This window comes from Rutilus rutilus (genome assembly GCF_951802725.1).
Source record: "Rutilus rutilus genome assembly, chromosome: 2".
NCBI lineage: Eukaryota > Metazoa > Chordata > Actinopteri > Cypriniformes > Leuciscidae > Rutilus > Rutilus rutilus.
Genome location: NC_140210.1, coordinates 48,082,100 through 48,103,428, shown reverse-complemented (window position 1 = coordinate 48,103,428; position 21,329 = coordinate 48,082,100). Strand labels below are relative to the sequence as shown.

General features: G+C 42.1%; 1 protein-coding gene across 2 annotated transcripts in view; it reads right to left on the bottom strand.

Moving 5' to 3' along the window:
* LOC311283413 (complement C3-like) overlaps window positions 1-21,329 on the bottom strand; it is a 175,768-nt gene that overhangs the window by 86,579 nt on the left and 67,860 nt on the right. For both annotated transcript variants that reach the window (XM_084397780.1, XM_084397779.1), the window contains exons 18-23: window positions 9,824-9,926; window positions 9,546-9,634; window positions 9,299-9,441; window positions 1,589-1,795; window positions 1,376-1,436; window positions 1,188-1,271 (exon numbers count right to left, since the gene is read on the bottom strand). In XM_084397780.1, the coding sequence (XP_084253906.1) occupies window positions 1,188-1,271; window positions 1,376-1,436; window positions 1,589-1,795; window positions 9,299-9,441; window positions 9,546-9,634; window positions 9,824-9,926 (687 nt within the window). The remainder of the gene's footprint in view (window positions 1-1,187; window positions 1,272-1,375; window positions 1,437-1,588; window positions 1,796-9,298; window positions 9,442-9,545; window positions 9,635-9,823; window positions 9,927-21,329) is intronic.

Sequence of the window (21,329 nt, the reverse complement as noted above, 5' to 3'; positions counted from 1 at the left end):
TGACATTCCCAGAATTCCCTGCGTGATAGTTCACATGTGATGTTATTTCATTTAAATAATTATGTTTCTTCTTAGTTTTTGTTATCAGTTATGTACATTTGGGGTTTTATTACATCATATATTGTTTAATGAATGTTTATGGCATTATTTGGAGTCGTGTGTGTCACCATGATGGTGTTTTGTATTTATGCGTATGACACTGTGCACCTTCATTGTATTAACATGTGCCTCAGCTTGTGGAAAACTAATAGTGTATTTTAAATCATCATGTGCTTTTCTTTTTTACCACCTGTATTATTATGGTGGTTATCAGTATATTACAAAGGTATAATAAAGCAGATTTTAATACTTTAATGAAATTGAAATATGAGGGGTGTCCCGTGAAAACTAAAAGGTTACTACACTATTTTTTATGGTAAAGTACTGGGAACAACAGCTGATGTTTTTTTTTACCACACATTTAAATCCTGCTGATGTTTTTTTTTTTTTTTTTTTTTTTTTTTAAGTCCAAAGTAAGGTTGCTACGATATTTTTTACGGTAACCAAGCTGACGTTTTTACCGTAAATTTCACAGTTTTTTTTTGCATTGTGTTATTTTGCCCGTAAATTTAAGTCCCGTAAAACATAAAAGTTGCCACCCTATTTTTTACCGTAAATTTCACAGGTTTTCAATATCACCATAACATTACCGCCTGGTACCAACTTAAAGAATTCACTGATTCAAATATTGGTAGCATGCACACATTATATGAAAATAACAACAATGGCATAGATCCAAAAAAAAAAAAATATTCCACTAAGGATCTCGAAGCAACCACATATAGGTGCACACATACTACAACGCATAACAATACACATTTAAAGTTTACTGAACTTCTTTTTAATCTAACAAATAAGGTATAGGTATCTAACAATAATTTAAAAAACATTTGTTTGGACTGGCCGAAAAGAAGGAACATACTGTATGGGAAAATGCGAGGCAAATATAGATAATTATACTAGCCCTCACAATTGTTCATGGACTTTACATCATTGCTTTAATTTCAGCCACCTGTGATTACCAAAAACCCACACAGTGTCCAAAATTGTATACCACCCCAGGTTTCAGCTTTCTTTAAACAAAAAATGCACAACTATACATGACAGAAATAATCACTACATATTCTTAAAAACATATTTTTCCTTACCAGCAATCGAGATGTAGGTGTTAGCAGGTGTGTCTGGAACCCGATCCTTTGGTTTTGCAGATCTAATAAGTATAGTTTTTTCCCCTGTTTCATTTGGGATAAAGAACAGGAAGATGAAGGAAGAGTCATGAGTCATGTGCTGATCAGATGTTGTACAGTTTTGGTGAGTCTTGAGCAGGGAATCTCACCATTCTTAGCAGGATTGAGTTCCACAATATCGCTTTTTAGTGGAATCAGCACACCCTCAGACTGAAAGAGACAGAGTAAGTTACCTACCTGTGGTAATCTAGTTTATCTACTCAAAAAAATAGGACAAATATCTATTAATCATTATATTAACAAATGACCAAATCAAATAAAACAGGATTACTGAAAATTGGCAGAAATGCCATCAAACGTACCACCACCTTCAGGGTCTTTCTCATTCCATCCTCATAGTTCAATACTGAAGCTTTCACCTCAATGTCATGATGTCCCAGTGTCATGGGAATAATCACATATGAAACCGCTATGCTGGAGTCTTTGTCAATGTTTACTGTTGTTCTGTATTTGCCTTTCTTACTGGCAAAGCTGCAAATATTTTCTGTCTCCATAAACTCCACGCGCACCTGTGAAAACAGGAGAGTGAGACACAAATCACTTCAATATCTAGAGGAAACTTCCTCCAAAATAAATTAGAATCTGTAAATCATCTTTGGATCATGAGAGAAACCAGATCTGAAGGAAAGACTTTATGGCTCAGACACTTGTGCTGCCCTTAATGGATAGTTCACTTTGAAATTACATTTTGGTATGTTTTAGCTTACCTCAAGGGCATCCAAGATGTAGGTGTCTTTTTTTCACGCAGCAGTTTCAATTTTGATATTTTTAGGTCAAACCGTTCTTGTCTGTCAGTCATATAATGCAGGTCTATGGTCACTATCTCTAAGAGCATGCACAGAGAAGTCCAAATTAAACAATTCCCCATCGTAAGTACACATTGATGGCCTAAGACACGAAATGAGCGGTTTGTGTGAGAAAACGAACAGTATTTATATCGTTTTTACCTCTTGTTGCTACCCATCGTGCATTGCAGCATGATGCTTTTTTTATTGTCACCATTGTTATGAACCATATGCAAAATCTTGATGTCTGTGTGTGACTACATGATTAGGGATGCACCGATCCGATACTCAGTATCGGAATTGGCTCCGATACTGCCATTTTTGGCGGATTGGGTATCGGTCAGACAAGGCCGATCCAAATCCGATATTGTGCGTATACTATTCAGTGTTATTGTTAAGCCCCACAAACATTTTAAAGCACCATAAGTTTTCGTGCACAATATTATAAGTGTTCTGAAGCCATTATATAGTATAATGTGAGATATAAATTAATATTTAAGTCGTTAAATTTAAGATCACGTAAACGTTTCCCTCAGCTGCGGCTGTCAATCATTCTTCATTCAGCATCAAACAGCGCGTCGCGTTCGGTTATGACAGAACACACGATGAAACTCTCTCCAAGATGATTCAATGTTACTATTATTATACTTGATCTGTAGATAAAGGTCTATGGTTTCACATAAAACAACTTTATCTTGCTGGACTTTATTGCTGTACCTTAATCATGTTACTTTCTAAGGGTGTCTGATAGATCACAACACTGGAGTAAAGTCAGGTACTATTTGTTCTTCACGCGCACAGTAACTGAAATTTAAAAGAAAATGCTGAATAGACTATTGCATAGATAGATACTGTATAATACACTATGCATCAATATGTATTTTCTTTGTGCTTTAAACTTTTCAATGCGGACTCGACGCGCTGCACGCTGACTCGTGTTGCTTCAAGCGCATCATTCTGCGCTCGGGATGCGCATAAGCGCTCTGTGCCGCACTGCATTGGAGCCTTTCATATCATAATACAGTGACGAAATGAAAGATTATTAATAGCCGTTCTTGTCCTGTCCTATCTATTATGTTGCTACCTTATTAAACAGCTGTGCTATACATTTAAAAAATGTCTCAATTTTATAGTAGGATATAAAATAATTGCTATTTTTCAGATTTAGTGTTACACTTATTGTCTCTAATTTGTTCTCCACTAAACATTTTTTTCACAAAATGTTCAGATTTTATACAATTAATTGTGCACTCTTGATTTTTCTGGACTAAATTTTATTGCTGAATTATCCACTAATCTAGTTTATAATAGCATTTATGTCAGATTATGATCATATATTTTTTGTTTTTGTTTTTCTTTTTTTTCAGTTCTTATCAGTTTAACACAGAGTAATAGAAATTCTACTTGATTAAAAAAAAACTGCGCTGGTATCGGTACGGATCGGTATCGGCCGATACTCAGAATTTTTGGTATCGGATCGGATCGGTTCTGAAAAAATGGTATCGTTGCATCCCTATACATGATACACTTGCTCAAAATATTGTGTGCACATCCTTTTCATCCATCTCTAAATAAGTGATAATTTAAACGCTATTGGTGCCAATATTGCAGTTCCACAAGTTGAAGCTATAAATGCCAAACCATCTGGCAACAATAGATGCTTGTTTTGTGAAGATCCTGCTTTATCTTGGTTTTTCTTATTTTTCAAACACAGTTACAGCAGCCAAAGAGAAGCTAACAAAACTAATGGGGACCAAGAGCCCAACTAAAGCAAACACTGATCACCAAAATGGTGACTTCAAATGAAACAAATATCTAAACCTCTGTTAATTCTCACTAAGATCCAGAGGTGGAAAGTCCAGGGGTCAGAAAGTAAAAGTCCTGCCATATGTTTATTCCACCCATGAACTCACACAGCAAAAACTCCAGTGTTAAATGAACTCTCCTGGGAGTTTATTTGGCTCCAGACTCAAGAGTGTTAAAGTTAATGAGATAATTTAGTGATTGATTGAGTGATGATTGAGCATTATTGAAGACACCTGATGCTAACAAGCAGAATCACTGAAGGAGAAAATCTCTTTTTTTTAAAGTTACCATTATGGTGATCAGTGTTGGATTTATTTGGGCTCTTGACCATTAAAATAATAAGGTTAGATTTTGTTTGGCTGTTGTATCTGAGTTATAACTCTCAGATGAACAAGATCAGGTGGTGTTGGTTATGTTTTGACATAATCATCATTTGACCTGAATCACAAAATTCATTTAGAGAGTTTACCTTGTTGATTACAGCAGCCTGTGATTCTGCAGTATAATATTTTCAATATAATTTCAAAATAAAAATTTAAAAAAGATTTCTTAAAAGTTGTTCTGATCAAAAGACTTTGGAGTAGAGTTCTCAACGGGCCTGAAAATTACAACCCGACCCGACCCGGCCCGTGGCTTTTAAAGCCCGGACCCGATGTAACCCGACACATGAACATGAATTATCTGCCCGAACCCGGCCCGCGGCCCGACGCCGTGTCGGCTTATTTTTTTTTCTCATACACGTATTATCATGACCAGCAGATGGGAATTCAAATCAGCCTTTAATGTTCATGCCTTTTAACAATACAAACAATACAAACAACTGAAACAATAAACTTTAAATATATAAATAGGCTGTAGTAGCGAAGGTGAATTCACCTGCAGCAAGTTTACTTTTCACCAACTCCATCTTCTTCTCTCCAGGCTAAAGGCGTGCACGCAGCGGCGTCAGGTCTGCCCCCGCCCCTCTCCATGACGCACGTTGCACGCAGCAGCCAGACTTTCTTTACGATGCGATGATTAATAAATGTTTTTTGTTTTGTTTTGTTTTTCACTGAGCGGAAAAGATTAAGCCCGAGGTCCGACCCGACCCGAGTCATTTGATTATATTTTCGACCCGAACCCGGCCCGAACCCGCGGGTCCCGTCGGGTTTGTCGGGCCGACCCGACCCGTTGAGAACTCTACTTTGGACAGACAGACATCAATAATCAGCCTGTGATTCTCAACAATGGTGACAACAATAAAGCATGTTGCAGTGCATTCTGAGTGCCACCAATCAAAACTCATTCATGGCTCCCATCATGCATTGCGGTGTGAATAAATTATGATCTGAATTGTCTCACAATTGTAATTTCCTTTTCCTAATTGAATATTCTTTTAGTCAGTCTTTTATCAGAACAACTTTAAAGAAATCATTTGAATTATATTGAAAAATCTGGATCTTATTCTGTAGAATCACTGTGATACAATGATAATGACCAATATACATCTAAGTCAGAGATTAGGCTCTAAATGAGTTCAATGATTCAGGTCAAATGATGATTATGTTAAAATATAACCAACACCTGTTCACCTTTTCTCTTTGTTCATCTGGCTGTTATAACTCAGTTACAGCAGCCAAACAAAATCTGAAGTTAAACATTTAAAGGTCAACTGCCCAACTAAATCAAACACTGGTCCCCATAATGGTGACTATAATTTAGATTTTTCTCATTCAGTGATTCTGCTTGTTAACATCAGGTGTCTTCATTAATGGTCAATCATCACTCAATCAGTCACTTAATTAGCTCATTAATTTTAACACTCTTGAATGTTAATTTAACACTCATATTTTAACACTTTAACACTCTTGAGTCTGGAGCCAAATAAACTCCCAGTTCATTTAACACTGATTTCACTAATTAGTTCTCTCTCCTGCTGAATTAGCAAATCCAGGTGATTGGAACAAAATACTGAGGAGGACTTTTACTTTCTGAACCTGGACTTTCCACCTCTGCTAAGATCTTCTGTAGATGTCTGACAGAAATAGTCAAAGTAACTGTATTTTATGTCTGTGATTAAGGGCAGCACAAGTGTCTGAGCCATAAAGTCTTTCCTTCTGATCTGTTATCTCTCATGATCCAAAGATGTGTGATTTACAGGTGTGTCTTTTATGTTCATGATTTTTGGACAAACACAAACTGTCTGTGAGTTGATTTGCAATTATAAAAGGAAATAACATTGAAATAAACATGAGTTTTAATTTAATGCATCCTGAGAGTTTTTATTTGGTCGAGAAACAGTATAAATTATATCTAAATGAGACCATAAATGATGTTGAAAATATATCCATAATGGACACATTTGAACTAGTTTTTAACCTTTTACGGAGGCTCCATGAACGTCTATATCGGAACACGTCAGAACACGTCAAAAAAAGACGTCATAAAAACTTTCATTCTGGCCCCCCAGTGGACGTCTTTTCAACGTCCGACTTTTTGACAAAGACGTTGAAAAGACGTAATTTTGTTTAGTGGGATGAAGGACATTTCTGTTTCAGCACAGTTCAGTATCCTACACTTTTCTTCAGTTTGAGTCACAAGCAGCTCAAAAAACCTGAAATGCTTTTCAGGATAAAAGATTTGACTCAAGCAGAAAAGGTAATTAAGATGCACATGGTTTTAAGAGTCCCATTGCATGGATTATTTTATTATTTTAAAATATTTCCTGGGGTGTCCTTATAATGTTAGTATGTTTTTTAGAACAAAAGTTGTTATAATTTAGAAATAAAATGCATATTTCCTAGCCTGATTTTAGCCTCTGATTTGAACACTCTGTTTAAAGGGGCGTGTCTGCTGTGAGACTTCAGTGTAAATGCCCATTGCTGTGATTGGCTGCTGAGAGACTTCAGTGTAAACGCCCACTGCTGTGATTGGCTGACATGCTTGCATATGAAATATCTAGCATTACATGTGGAACTCTCTCGAAAACTTTTACTATTATAGCTATTATACGTTTTTACTATTACAGCTATCGGGATTAACAAATCGTGAGAAGTTTTTTTAACTATTTAGATCTATTCCCATCACATAAAAGGTTGCAGTGATGAGCATTGAGCAGATCACAGCCTGTTGATCGCGTGAATGAAGATATTATCATTGCAACGCAGTTTCTGCACTCTAATGATTTTACCAATGCAAACATGAGGTAAGTACAGTAAGAGCTTCGTTGTGCAGTGTATTATTTAGTCACTGGCTTGATTTACTGATGCATAAACAGTATTGAACGACTGAGAGAAAGATTATCTGTCTGTACTTGAACAATTACACATCAGAAATGCACATAAACCACTGGTTCTTCAGAGGCTCGGATGAAGGAACTAAAAACTAAAAAAGGAACTTTTGTGTTAATTTGTACATCCAAACACTGAGCAACTGCCATGCTTCGCTCGTTTGCAAGCCATGATGTCTCTCGAGGAAAAAACAATATCGCGCAGCTCATTTTCTTATGGGTGGGCCAAATTATTTTTGTGGGCAAAGAAGAGAAAGGGGAGGTAACCTTTCCCACATAAGAGGAAGATTTAGATTCGCCCGTCTGAGCTTTCATTTTCTCAAAAATACCCAGGGCTTGGTTTACACCCATCAAAACGTCTAGCCACTGGGGGACCATAGGCAGGCTACACAGCAAAATCCCAGTGTTAAATCAACACTGCTCAGAGCAAATATGGTCCCACTTTACAGAGTGTTAAAATAACACTGAAGCAGTGTTAAAGTTAATGAGATAATTAAGTGATTAATTGAGTGATGATTGGACATTAGTGATGAACACCTGCAGTTAACAAGCATAATCACTGAAGGAAAGAGAAACACAAGAACTACAACTGACTTCCAGTCACAGTCACATTAAATCAGATGAAGATAAAAGAAGACATTAAATCTGTGAAGATCTCAGCAGAAGAGGATTAAACAACTCCACAAACAGCATTACCAGCTTCACTTATTACTAACCAGACTGACTTTATTTCTGTCTAATGTCTATGAACAGAGGTTTAGATGTTGATGTTTTAAAATATTTGGCCACCATTATGGTGATTGGTGTTTCCTTTAGTTGGGCAGTTTGAATCTTGGCATTTTAAGTACAATTTTGGTCTTTGTATCAGTATTTATCAAAATACATAATTTGTTACAAAGAATGCCAAAAACAAAGGTGTTCAGGTGGTGCAGTTTTCATTATTATAAAGTAGAGTGAGTTTATAATAATGAGTTTATAATAATTATTGAGCTTATAATAATTACCCTAATCATAAGTTGTCATTTGTTATTAAAAAATAGCTTACACCTTTTTTGATACAGAGCAGACATTTTTATTTTTATATACATTGCTGAATTTTTTTGGAAAATTATTATTTTCTTTTATTTTGATTTTTTTAGGAACAAACAGACATCAAGAAGCAGCATATGAATCTCAACAATGGTGACATGCTTCATGCTGCAATGCATGCTGGGAGCCAAGCGTTTTATACTATGGTGCCTCCCAGAATGCATTGCGGCATAAAAAGCATGTCACCATTGTTGAGATTCATATGTGGATTATTGATGTCTGTGTGTTTGTCCAAAGATTATTTTCCCAATAATAATAAAAAAAAAAAAAAAATCAGCTTGATGCTTGACCTGAAGAAAGAAGTCAATGTTAATAAAAATATATATTAATAACAAATAACCACTTTCAGTCAATGATAAAATTTGTAAACTTTATGATGTTGAAAACTATAGGCCTATCACCTGACTGTCTTTGATTCTGGCTTTCCTTGCAACAAATTATGTGTTTTAGTAAACACTGTTACAAAGACCATAAACTCCCATAAGAAGTCAAGAGTCAAATTGCACAACTAAAGGCAACACTGTTCACCATAATGGTGATTTTTTAATGGTGATTTTAAAACATCAACATCTAAACCTCTGTTAATTCTCAATAAGAACTGTAGACGTCTGACAGAAATAAAGTCAGTCTGGTTAGTAATAAGGGAAGCTGGTAATGCTGTTTGTGGATTTGTTTAATCCTCCTCTGCTGAGATCTTCACAGATTGAATCTCTTCGTTTTATCTTTAGTTAATTTAATCTAAGGCTGTGACTAAAAAGTCTGTTGTAGTTCTTGTGTTTCTCTTTCCTTCAGTGATTCTGCTTGTTAACTGCAGGTGTTCATCACTAATGCTCAATCATCACTCAATTAATCACTTAATTATCTCATTAACTTTAACACTGCTTTAGTGTTACTTTAACACTCTGTAGAGTGGGACCATATTTGCTCTGAGCAGTGTTGATTTAACACTGGGGATTTTGCTGTGTAGGGGAACTCAAAACCTCAAAGTGAAATTTTCATGCAATGGGAGCTTTAATGTATAACATAAATTCTGAATGCATTTTTTAATATTAAATCCAATCTACCTTCTTCAGATTCCTTGGTGTGTAGTTGTGAATAATGGCCTTGATTTCCAGTTGTTCACCGCGCACAGCTGAATAAGGGATCTTGAGGTCAATGAAAAATGGTTTAAAAACTACAATCTCCTCAGGTTCTGCCACACAGAGGCCTTTGAGGAGGAACACAGACACACAGAAGGGTTTAAAGCAGCAGCTCCTGGATGATGATGATGTTTTTCAGACCATTTATCCTGTGTTTGCAGCTTCATCTTACCAAGTGTTGGTGACAGACTGACAGCCAAGATCTGCCAGGTAGTAATAGAGTCTTTCAGGTGGATCACTTTATCTCTGACTGGTGCTGGACTGAGATATGAGGAAAAATAAAAGAAAAACTGTTGCAGTACTCTTCAAATGGTTGTTTACTATCAGATTCACACACACTGTGTCACCAACAGCTCAAGTTGAATGAGATAATTTGATAATTTGAGATAAGTCACTAGTGGTGTGAACGGGGCTCAACTGACGGCTTTTGTCTAAAAGTCTCCTACTCACCAATTTTCACATAGATCAATCTCTTCCCAAAGCCAACTCTCAGGGAACTGAGTACGTGACACGATCTCATCAGAGTCTGTATAATAGTCATCATCATCATCACCTGTTGTAATAGATAAAAATGTGACAGAATATACATTTTAGAGCAAAAGGACACATCAATCAAGTCAAGTAAAAATGTATTAGGGACCCTATTGTATTTGTATGGCTTTACTCATTTTTTTTTCTGCCCTAAAAGGGTCTGGGCTGGTTTTCCCGATAACGTTGTCTCTTAGTGCGCTACGAAGACTCTTAAGGTGTAACTTAACTGAAGGTATACCATTTCTACACAGTAAAAACCCCAGTGTTAAATCAACACTGCTCAGAGCACATAAGGTCCCACTCTACAGAGTGTTAAAATTAACACTGAAGCAGTGTTGAAGTTAATAAGATAATTAAGTGATTAATTAAATGATTGGCCATTAGTGGTGACACCTGATGTTAATAAGCAGAATCATTGACGGAAAGAGAAAAAACAATAACAGAAAAAAGAGAAACACAAGAACTACAACTGACTTCGAGTCATTACACATTGTTGCATTTATTATTACCAGTTTGACTTTATTTCTGTCATACATCGACAAAAGTTCTTGAGATTCAACAGAAGTTTAGACGGTAATGTTTTATGTCAGTGTTTGCTTTAGTTGGGCTCTTGACCCTTTTCATTTTGTTAATATTAGTTTTTCTCTGACTGTTCCAACATTGTGTTTATAAAGCACATTTGTTATTGCAAGAGAAAACATGACCTGCTCACAATATGTTTTGATGATAATGACATTATCATCATGTAGTGACCTGATTCACTGATGTCATTCAAAGTCTAAATCTTTGACTATGCTTGATGTCTCATTTTAGTATTGGTGATTGTAGCTCTGAGATTCTACAGTTTGAGATCCAACAGCAATATGAAAAATTGTGAAAATACTTTGTGCAAAGAAGTTGTTGTGTTAAAACACACAGACATCAAGAATCAGCATATGAATCTCAACAATGGTGACAATAAACAAACTAGTGACAAACAGATCAACCCTGAACATCACAAAACAAGCTACTAAAGTCAGAACAAAACAATAGCTAAATAAAAGCAAACAGAAAAAACAATGAAAATTACAGGACAATTCAGCTGCATAATTTATTCATGCTGCAATGCATGATGTCAGCCATTGATGCGTTCTGATTGGTGGCTCCCATCATGCACTGCAACATTAAGCATTTGTTTGATTGTCACCATTGTTGAGATTCATATGTAGATTCTTGATGTCTGTGTGTGATTTTAAAACGCTCAGATCATTAAAATATTATTGGAAGTAACTACTGTAGTGAAAAATTAATAAAACATGTGGATAATCAGTTTATAATGATGGGTGCCATCATTGAATCAGGTCACTAGTAATTTCATCATCAAATCATAACCAGGGCTGCATTTCCAAAAGCATCTTAAGCCTTACTTGATTGCAGACCAACTGCAACAAATAGTCTGTACGATCAAATTAGGCTTGCGATGCTTTCAGGAAACACAGCCAAAGTCATAGCTTCTTTTGCCACAACACATATGCTTTATAAACACAGAGTTGGAGCAGCCAGAGAAATACTAATGGTCAAAAGTAAAGGGTCAAGAGCCCAACTAAAGCAAACACTGACCACCATAATGGTGACATGAAACGAAACATTCCATAAAACATTACCATCTAAACTTCTGTTAACCCTTTCAAACGTAAGTTTAAAATATTCTGGCTGACCCCCCAGCGTGAGTTTTTCAAGGCGACCGTTATTTAGACCGTGTCGCTTTATGGTTGCCATGGTGACGCGTCATTGCTTGTCACGTGACACAACGCAGCAACAACAGAGCTGAATGAATGATGATCTGCTTTTATGTCATTTTCCCTTTTTTATTCAAAATATTCACACATTTGTTAGATATGGCATGAAATATCTGATATTCCGATTGTCAAATATATGCAAGTGGAAGTGTTTTGTTGTTTAAACACCTTTATAACGATCGCGTTAGTTGAGCTGTATGCGCGATGGGCGCCGCCATTTTAGTTTGTGCCGCAGACGCAGAGAATAGGATCTGTTGGATTTACAACACGTGAATTCATCCACTTCTCCCGAAATGGCTTGTGAACTGGGAGAAGAATAGAGTAAACTTTAAAGTTACTTACACAATGTGTATCTTATTAAAACGTGTCTAATTATAATGGAAAGGATTATTATTGCCTTTTCCTTTGACATCAGTGTGTATTTTACAAACTCTAAATGTACTGTTTTTTTAGTACTTATATGTCTGAAATCTAAAATAAACATTATGTGGTTGAAAACACTGAAAAGTTGTGATTTATGACAGCTCTGAGCTCGCCTGTCTCTGGCTCAGCGCCAGCCAACGCGCGAAAGCACATTTGAATTTAGCAGTTGATCACGTGATGCACTGACCGTTCTAATCACACCGGTGTGATCGTACGCTCCAGGGACCAGCCAAGACTGATCACACCGGTGTGATCGTACGTGTGAAAGGGTTAAATCTAAATAAGACCGTGTGTAGATGTATGACAGAAATAAAGTCAAACTGTTAAAATAATAAGTGCAATAATGGCTCGAAGTCAGTAGTTCTTGTGTTTCTCTTTCCTTCAGTGAGTCTGCTTGTTATCATCAGGTGTCACCACTAATGGCCAATCATCACTTAATTAATCACTTAATTATCTCATTAACTTCAACACTGCTTCAGTGTTAACTTAATTATCTCATTAACTTCAACACTGCTTCAGTGTTAATTTTAACACTCTGTAGAGTGGGACCATATGTGCTCTGAGCAGTGTCAATGCCATGCGATATATCGCCCAGCCCTAATAGATATATGACAGAAATAAAGTCAGTCTGGTTCAGAGGTGGAAAGTCCAGGGGTCAGAAAGTAAAAGTCCTGCCATATGTTTATTCCACCCATGAACTCACACAGCAAAAACTCCAGTGTTAAATGAACTCTCCTGGGAGTTTATTTGGCTCCAGACTCAAGAGTGTTAAAGTTAACGAGATAATTTAGTGATTGATTGAGTGATGATTGAGCATTATTGAAGACACCTGATGTTAACAAGCAGAATCACCAAAGGAGAAAATCTCTTTTTTGAAGTCATCATTATTGTGATCAGTGTTTGCTTTAGTTGGGCTCTTGACCCTTAAACTAATAACTTTATATTTTGTTTGGCTGTTGTATCTGAGTTATAACTCTCAGATGAGCAAAGAAAAAAGCTGATCAGGTGGTGTTGGTTATGTTTTAACAATCATCATTTGACCTGAATCACAAAACTCATTTATAGAGATAGGTTTACCTTGTTGATTACAACAGCCTGTGATTCTACAGTATACTATTTTCAGCGTTTTCAATATAATCAAAAAGATTTCTTAAAAGTTGTTCTGATCAAAAGACTTTGAAAGAGAATTTTATTTGGACACACAGACATCAATAATCAGCCTGTGAGTCTCAACAATGGTGACAATAATAAAGCATGTTGCAGTGCATTCTGGGTGCCACCAATCAAACCTCGTTCATGGCTCCCATCGTGCATTGCTGCATGAATAAATTATGATCTGAATTGTCTCAGTAATTTCCTTTTCCTAATTGAATATTCTTTTTGTCACCATTGTTGAGATTCATACACTGATTCTTGATGTCTGTGTGTGCCTGAAAGAATTTTTACTTTTATTATTATTAGAACAACTTTTAAGAAATCATTTGAATTATATTGAAAAATCTGGATCTTATTCTGTAGAATCACAGTGATACTGTAATGACCAATATACATTTAAGTCAGAGATTAGGCTCTAAATGAGTTCAGTGATTCAGGTCTAGTGATGATTGTTAAAATATAACCAACACCTCCTGTTCACCTTTTCTCTTTGTTCATCTGGCTGTTATAACTCAGATACAGCAGCGAAACAAAATCTAAAGTTAAACATTTAAAGGTCAACTGCCCAACTAAAGCAAACACTGATCTCCACAATGGTGACTAAAACTGTGATTTTTCTCCTTTGTTGATTCTGCTTGTTAACATCAGGTGTCTTCAATAATGGTCAATCATCACTCAGTCAATCACTTAATTAGCTCATTAACTTTAACACTCTTGAGTCTGGAGTCAAATAAACTCCCAGGAGAGTTCAATTAACACTGGAGTTTTTGCTGTGCAGCTGATTTCACTAATTAGTTCTCTCTCCTGCTGAATTAACAAATCCAGGTGATTGGAACAAAATACTGAAGAGGACTTTTACTTTCTGAACCTGGACTTTCCACCTCTGGTCTGGTTAGTAATAAGTGAGGCTGGTAATGCTGTTTGTGGAGTTGTTTAATCCTCCTCTGCTGAGATCTTTACAGATTTAATGTATTTTTATCTTCATCTGAATTAATTTAAGGCTGTGGCTGAAGTCAGTTGTAGTTCTTGTGTTTCTCTTTCCTTCAGTGATTCTGCTTGTTATCATCAGGTGTCTTCAATGCTCAATCATCACTCAATTAATTATTTAATTATCTAATTAACTCTAACACTGCTTCAGTGTTAATTTTAACACTCTGTAGAGTGGGACCATATGTGCTCTGAGCAGTGTTGATTTAACACTGGGGTTCTCTTACGAGAGGTTCTCTCGTATTGCGTAAGCTTGCTTACGCTGCGGGAAAAGTCTTCTTTTCTCGAGATACTGAAGCCAAAAATTATCCTTAATTTCATATTTTGTCAACGCAGTGCAGCTGCGGGCAGCTGAGCTAGAGCGGCATACTGCACGCTCATTGGCTGCCGTGCGGCAACTGCTTAAGCCCACCAGTGAGCCTGGCGTGACGTCACGCCCAATGAGGGCGCGCGCGCCCTCGCGCGTCACAGCCCGCCAGAATGGGCGGCGTCAGAGCGTATATAAGGAAGGCTCGTAGGCTATATTCTCTGATTTCTGTCTTTTCAGCGAAGCACTCGCATCGCTGAACTCTGAGAGGAAGCCGTCGCCGTTGTCCTGCAAGGAACAGCTAACGAGCCAGCTTAGGACAGCCTGAGGAAGCCGGACGAATCTTCGCCGCCTTCAGCCTGCCGTGCCAGCTCAGCTATCCGGCGATATCCTTTGCAAAGCTCTTTTCTGTGTTTTTTGCTTCCGCAGCACTATCTAAAAGAGCGGAGGCGTTGTTGCAAATGCCTCGCACCACGTGCGGCTCATGCCGCTCTACGCTCAGCGACAGAGACCGCCATCTTATCTGCGCTCTCTGCCTGGGCCGGGACCACGCAGCCGTCGTGCTTTCCACGGGCGGCTGCGCCTTCTGTGAAGAGCTGCCGATGTCGACCCTGCGGGCTCGACTCGCCCTCTTCACAGAGCCTGCTCCAACCGTCGTTGGGCCGCGAAAGAAGAAACGCCGCTCTCAACGACCACCGGAGCCCGAGACTCGAGCCAGGGCCTCGCCGGAGCCTCTCCCGCGAGCCTCGCTCTCTCCCTCTCCGCCCCCGCTTCCCGACGCGCAGCCGACGGCTCTCGCCCTCGATGCCGTCGCCTCAGGGGATGAAGCGGATGACAACGCGCTACTGGACACGTGCTCTTTAATGGCGTCGGACAGCGAGGGATGGTCCGGTTCTGTCCGCTCCGCCTCCTCCACCAGAGCGTCCAGCAGGACTCACGCCAGTGTGGACGCCGAGCTTCTCCGCCTCCTCACTTTGGCAGTCGAGCACCTGGGCCTCGAATGGTCTCCGCCAGTGGTGCCACCGCCCAACAGGCTCGACGGTTGCTTCCTGCCCGCCAGTCGACAAGCTCCAGCGTCCAGACCAGCGCCTTTTCTACCGGAGCTTCACGAGGAGCTTGCTAAATCGTGGAATGCTCCAGTTTCGGCCAGACTCCGCTCTCCGGCCTCATCAGCTCTTTCCCGCGTGGACGGAGCCACGGAGAAGGGGTATGACCGGATCCCACCGGTCGAACAGGCGGTTGCAGCGCATCTTTGCCCCCCATCCTCGAGATGGCGCTCAAAGACTGCCCTCCCGTCTAAGGCCTGCAGGACTACTTCGGCGTTTGTCAGCCGCGCTTTCTCCGCCGCTGGACAAGCCGCCTCAGCCCTGCACACAATGGCGGTCCTTCAAGTTCTCCAAGCCGTCGAGCTCCGCTGCAGGCCGCTCTAACACTCAGCCTCCTGCACGCAGCGCCCGTCTCGACCTCCAGCTTCGCAGCAGCGCCAGCGCGGCCGACCCAGGTCCCGCTCCACCAGCCAGCACAGGCCGCTACCCCCGCGGGGTCCCCGGCCTAGAGTTTCGCTGAAACCCGAGCCTGCGAAGTCCTCCTAGCACTCGTCGGGAGGAAAAGACGGTTGAGTCCCGCCGCGGCCGGACCGCCGTCAAAGCTAACTTGTATCCCTCTGCCAGTCCCCTTGATAAAGGCTACTGCAGTAGTGTCCACCGCAGCCAACGAGCCAGTTTCTCAACTCTCTCGCCTGCACACAAACGCCGTTTTTACGGCGACCCAGATAAATCAAATAAAGAGTGTAAAATCTGGTCATTCGGCTCACGCCGTCAGTGTTATGAGTGTAGTAAACATGCCCACGTCCCAGTGTTCATTGCTACACACAAGCACAATCTCCCCTGTGTACCCCACAGAGTGCACTCACATAAAGCGTGCTACGGCCGCTCGAGTGTTAGTTGTAGGTCACGTGCCCACGCCCCAGTGCTCACACCTACACAGTGCTCGCTCTGTCTCACACATTCGGGGTCCAGAGCAATCCGCCACCGGCTGTGTGTTAATAAAGAGCCCTGTGCCCGCTACACAGCACGCACACTCTCATGTGAACACTAACGAGCCCGCCCCGCTTCTGCGCCGCGAGCCGTCACACACAACGCTCTCTCACAGCGTCACTCAGCCGGCTGCCGCTATCAGCGAGCCCCCGTCTCCCCTCACTGTCACTGCGCGACTCGCGCACATACCGCCACAGGCTCCCTGTCCCGCGCTGTGCGGCGGGCGGGACCCGGAGGCGATTCGACCCCTAGCTATGAGTGCGAATGCATGGAAAGCTATTCCGGGAGTGTCGAAGTGGGTACTAAACACAGTGATAAAGGGCTATTCGCTTCAATTCGCTCGCCGCCGCCCCCCGCGCTTTCGCGCCCGGGTCGAGACTCAAGTGAAGGCGGATGCAGCTCATCTGCTTCACGCAGAAATAGCACATTTGCTGCACAAAGGGGCGATAGAACGAGTTCACCCGCCGGTTACCGAGGCAGGCTTATACAGCCGTTATTTCCTCGTACCCAAGAAGGGCGGAGCGCTCAGACCTATATTAGATCTGAGACATTTGAACAAAGCGCTCGTGAAACGACCGTTCAAAATGCTCACGACCAGTCAAATCCTCGCGCAGATTCGCCCGGGGGACTGGTTCATCTCTCTCGATCTGAAAGACGCGTATTTTCAGATTCAGATTATACCCCGTCACAGGCCATTCTTGAGATTCGCCTTCGACGGTCAGGTATATCAGTACACCGTCCTGCCGTTCGGCCTGTCCCTGGCACCCCGTACATTTACGAAGTGCATGGATGCGGCTCTCGCACCCCTGAGATCGAAGGGAATGCGAATTCTGAACTATCTGGACGATTGGCTCATTATAGCGCACTCAACAGAGGAACTAGTTTCTCACAAGATAGCGCTTCTCGGTCATTTGGAAAGCCTGGGTCTTTCCGTGAACTGGGACAAGAGCTCTCTAACCCCCAGCCAGTCTATCACTTTTCTGGGTATAGATCTGGATTCGGCGGCGATGACGGCCAGATTGTCAACACAGCGCGCACGCTGTGTTCGACACCTCGCCGCTTCCATTCAAGTGGGGAAAGTTTTTCCCCTGAAAACCTTTCAGAGGCTTTTGGGCCATATGGCGTCAGCCGCAGCGGTCCTGCAGCTGGGTTTACTTCGAATGCGCCCGCTTCAATGCTGGCTAAAGTCGGAAGTGCCCCGCAATGCATGGTTTTCGGGCCGTGCACCAGTCAGAGTGACTCAGCGCTGTGTCTCAGCCCTGCAGCCCTGGCTGGCGGCAGAATGGTATCAGCGGGGAGTGACGATGGGGGTCATCGCACACCGCAAAGTGGTCTCGACAGACGCGTCCAACATGGGTTGGGGAGCGACTCACGAGGGCAGTCCGATTTGCGGCCCATGGTCGAATACGGAGAAAAGCCTTCACATAAACTGTCTAGAGATGCTGGCGGTCGAGAAAGCGCTGAAGCACTTTCTACCGCTTCTACGGGGACACCATGTGCTAGTTCGCTCGGACAACATGTCAGTGGTGTCTAACGTGAACCGCCAGGGCGGAATCAGATCCAGAACCCTGCGCGCTCTCACAGAGCGCCTCCTATCCTGGGCTCAGGGCCCGCTGCGCTCCCTAAGGGCAGCTCATGTACCCGGTCGTCTGAACGACGGCCCGGACAGACTGTCCAGGGACAACGTTCCCCCAGGGGAATGGTCTCTACACCGCCAGACGGTCCAAACGCTTTGGCGTCGTTTCAGCGAAGCGGAGATCGACCTCTTCGCCGCGAGCGAGAACGCTCAGTGCCAGAGGTTTTTCTCAAAACACGAGGACGCGCTGGCCCAGACCTGGCCCAGCGTTCCGCTGTATGCGTTCCCCCCGATCTCGATGCTGCCTCAAGTGCTAGCGAGGATCGGGGAGGCGGACTGCGCAGTGCTCCTCATAGCTCCGCGCTGGGAAAACCAACCGTGGTTCCCCGAGCTAATGAGACTGGCAGACACAGCCCCATGGCCGATTCCGGTGAGGAGAGATCTTCTCTCTCAAGCCCGAGGATCGATTCTGCATCCCCATCCAGAGCAATGGTCTCTGCATGCGTGGGAAATCAACGGATATTCGTTGATCTGCCAGAAGGGGTAATTAACACGATCACGCAGTCCAGAGCCCCCTCGACGAGGCGGCTCTATGCGTCTAAATGGTCGGTGTTTAGCAAATGGTGTGTGGAAAAGGGTTCTAATGCTCAGTCCTGTGGAGTCCCACAGGTATTAAACTTTCTCCAAGAGATGTTGGACGCGGGCAGGTCCCCCTCCACGCTCAAGGTGTACGTCGCGGCCATAGCAGCGTTCGCCGATTCGGCGCGCGGCCGCTCGCTGGGCAGGAACGAACTCATTACCCGCTTTCTGCGCGGGGCCAGGAGGATGAACCCTCCTCGGCCCCCGTCAGTCCCTATTTGGGACCTGTCTCTGGTCCTAGAGTCCCTAAAAGTGCATCCCTTCGAGCCTTTGGACTCTGTGGAGTTGAAATAATTGACGCTTAAACTGTTTTTCTGCTAGCTCTGGCTTCAGTCAAACGAGTGGGTGATTTGCATGCGCTGTCCGTCAGCGCGTCGTGCCTCGAGTTTGGACCTAACGACTCGTTAGCCATTCTCAAACCGAAGCACGGTTATGTCCCCAAAGTGTTAGGTACTCCCTTTAGGGCTCAAGTCATCACCCTATCGGCCCTGCCGTCATCCGGCAGTGAGGAGGGTGTTAACCGCCTTTGCCCGGTCAGGGCGTTAAGGTGTTATGTCATGCGCTCTGCAGCCTTCAGGCTCTCAGAGCAGCTTTTCGTCTCGTTTGGAGGGCGCGCTAAGGGTCGCGCCGCCTCGAAACAGACGCTATCCAGATGGATTGTGGATGCTATTGCAGCAGCATATGCGTCAAAAGACCTGCAATGTCCGTTGGGCATACGGGCTCATTCCACCAGAGGCATGGCCTCATCGTGGGCATGGTCCAGGGGGATTTCCATTCATGACATTTGTATGGCGGCAGGCTGGGCGTCCCCCTCTACATTTGTTAGGTTTTATAACCTGGAAGTTCCCGCCCTGCAGGCTAAACTTCTGTCAGTCTAGTCGTGTTCATGTCCTGCTCATGTGCGCAGGCTGTATTATCGATTAGCTTGTCTGTTGAGCTGCACGCTCAGGGTATCAGTATGCATAGACCGGCCATGCCGTTCTTGTGTTCCCTAGGTGTGCTTATGAACGTGTGTTGGCCCGCACCGCTGGCCACCTGTCATTTCACCTCTATGCTTTTCATAAAGAGTCATATGTGATCGTTAGGCGCGCACGGCGTGGACAAGGGGTTCCCGCAGCGTAAGCAAGCTTACGCAATACGAGAGAACCTCTCGTAAGAGAACGATACTTGGTTACTCACGTAACCTCGGTTCTCTCTAGAGAGGGAACGAGTATTGCGTTCCCTGCCGTGCTTAAAGCCTATAGATAGTGTCGCTTCATTCGACAGAAAACAGAGAATATAGCCTACGAGCCTTCCTTATATACGCTCTGACGCCGCCCATTCTGGCGGGCTGTGACGCGCGAGGGCGCGCGCGCCCTCATTGGGCGTGACGTCACGCCAGGCTCACTGGTAGGCTTAAGCAGTTGCCGCGCGGCAGCCAATGAGCGTGCAGTATGCCGCTCTAGCTCAGCTGCCCGCAGCTGCACTGCGTTGACAAAATATGAAATTAAGGATAATTTTTGGCTTCAGTATCTCGAGAAAAGAAGACTTTTCCCGCAGCATAAGCAAGCTTACGCAATACTCGTTCCCTCTCTAGAGAGAACCGAGGTTACGTGAGTAACCAAGTATCGTTTTTGCTGTGTAGGCGTGTTCCCCGAACCATACTATAGGAAGCTGCTTAAGATATACCTTCTTATGTGCGATGTTACCCGGTGCTGTCCGTGGCAATGGCGCTGAATTGGTTGATGTCGATGGCTCGAGAATAAATTATTCTCTCGTTATGTGAGAAAGCGGTGCACTTTATAAAAGAAGCACTTCAGAAATAGTTGAAATTGCATTTATTAGGACTCATGGGATATTATAAAAAAATAATCCAAACTATAATAGCCTATAATAGCCTAGCCTACATATTTTTAAATTGTATCATACACTGTTAGACCTTACCAGGTTTTTTAGTAATATACTGTTAATTGTACAGTTCTTTACTGTAATCTACAGTATGTTACTGTAAAAATGCACTAAAACTGGAGTTAACTAATTTCACTTGCAGAAACCAACTGGCTTAAATTGACCAACTGTCATTTAAATGTATTAACTACAATTTATAATGCATAAATAATGTGAGCAAAGTATTACTGTGAATTTATTTCATTTGAAACCACAAAAAACTATTGCACATAAAAGATTTCCACTGGATCAGCAACTACACAGTCACCGGCTGTTAATTAACCTCCTGAGGTCGGCTATCGCGCCGGCGCGATAGGCTCGTTTTTTTCCTTATCAGTGCAAAAAAAAAAAAAAAAAAAAAAATTATCTTATAACAGTGTTGCCAGTATATACCTGTTTTATAACTTACAGTTTATTACTGTTAAAATATATTTTGTGGGTGTGTCTTTTTATCTAACACTGTTAACCCTTTCAACTCCACAGGAAAATCCACACTACAAAGAGTAAAAGTAACACTGAGACAGTGTTGCAGTGAGATAATTAAGAGAATATGCAAGTGATTGTTGAGCATTAGTGATGAACACCTGCTGTTAACAAG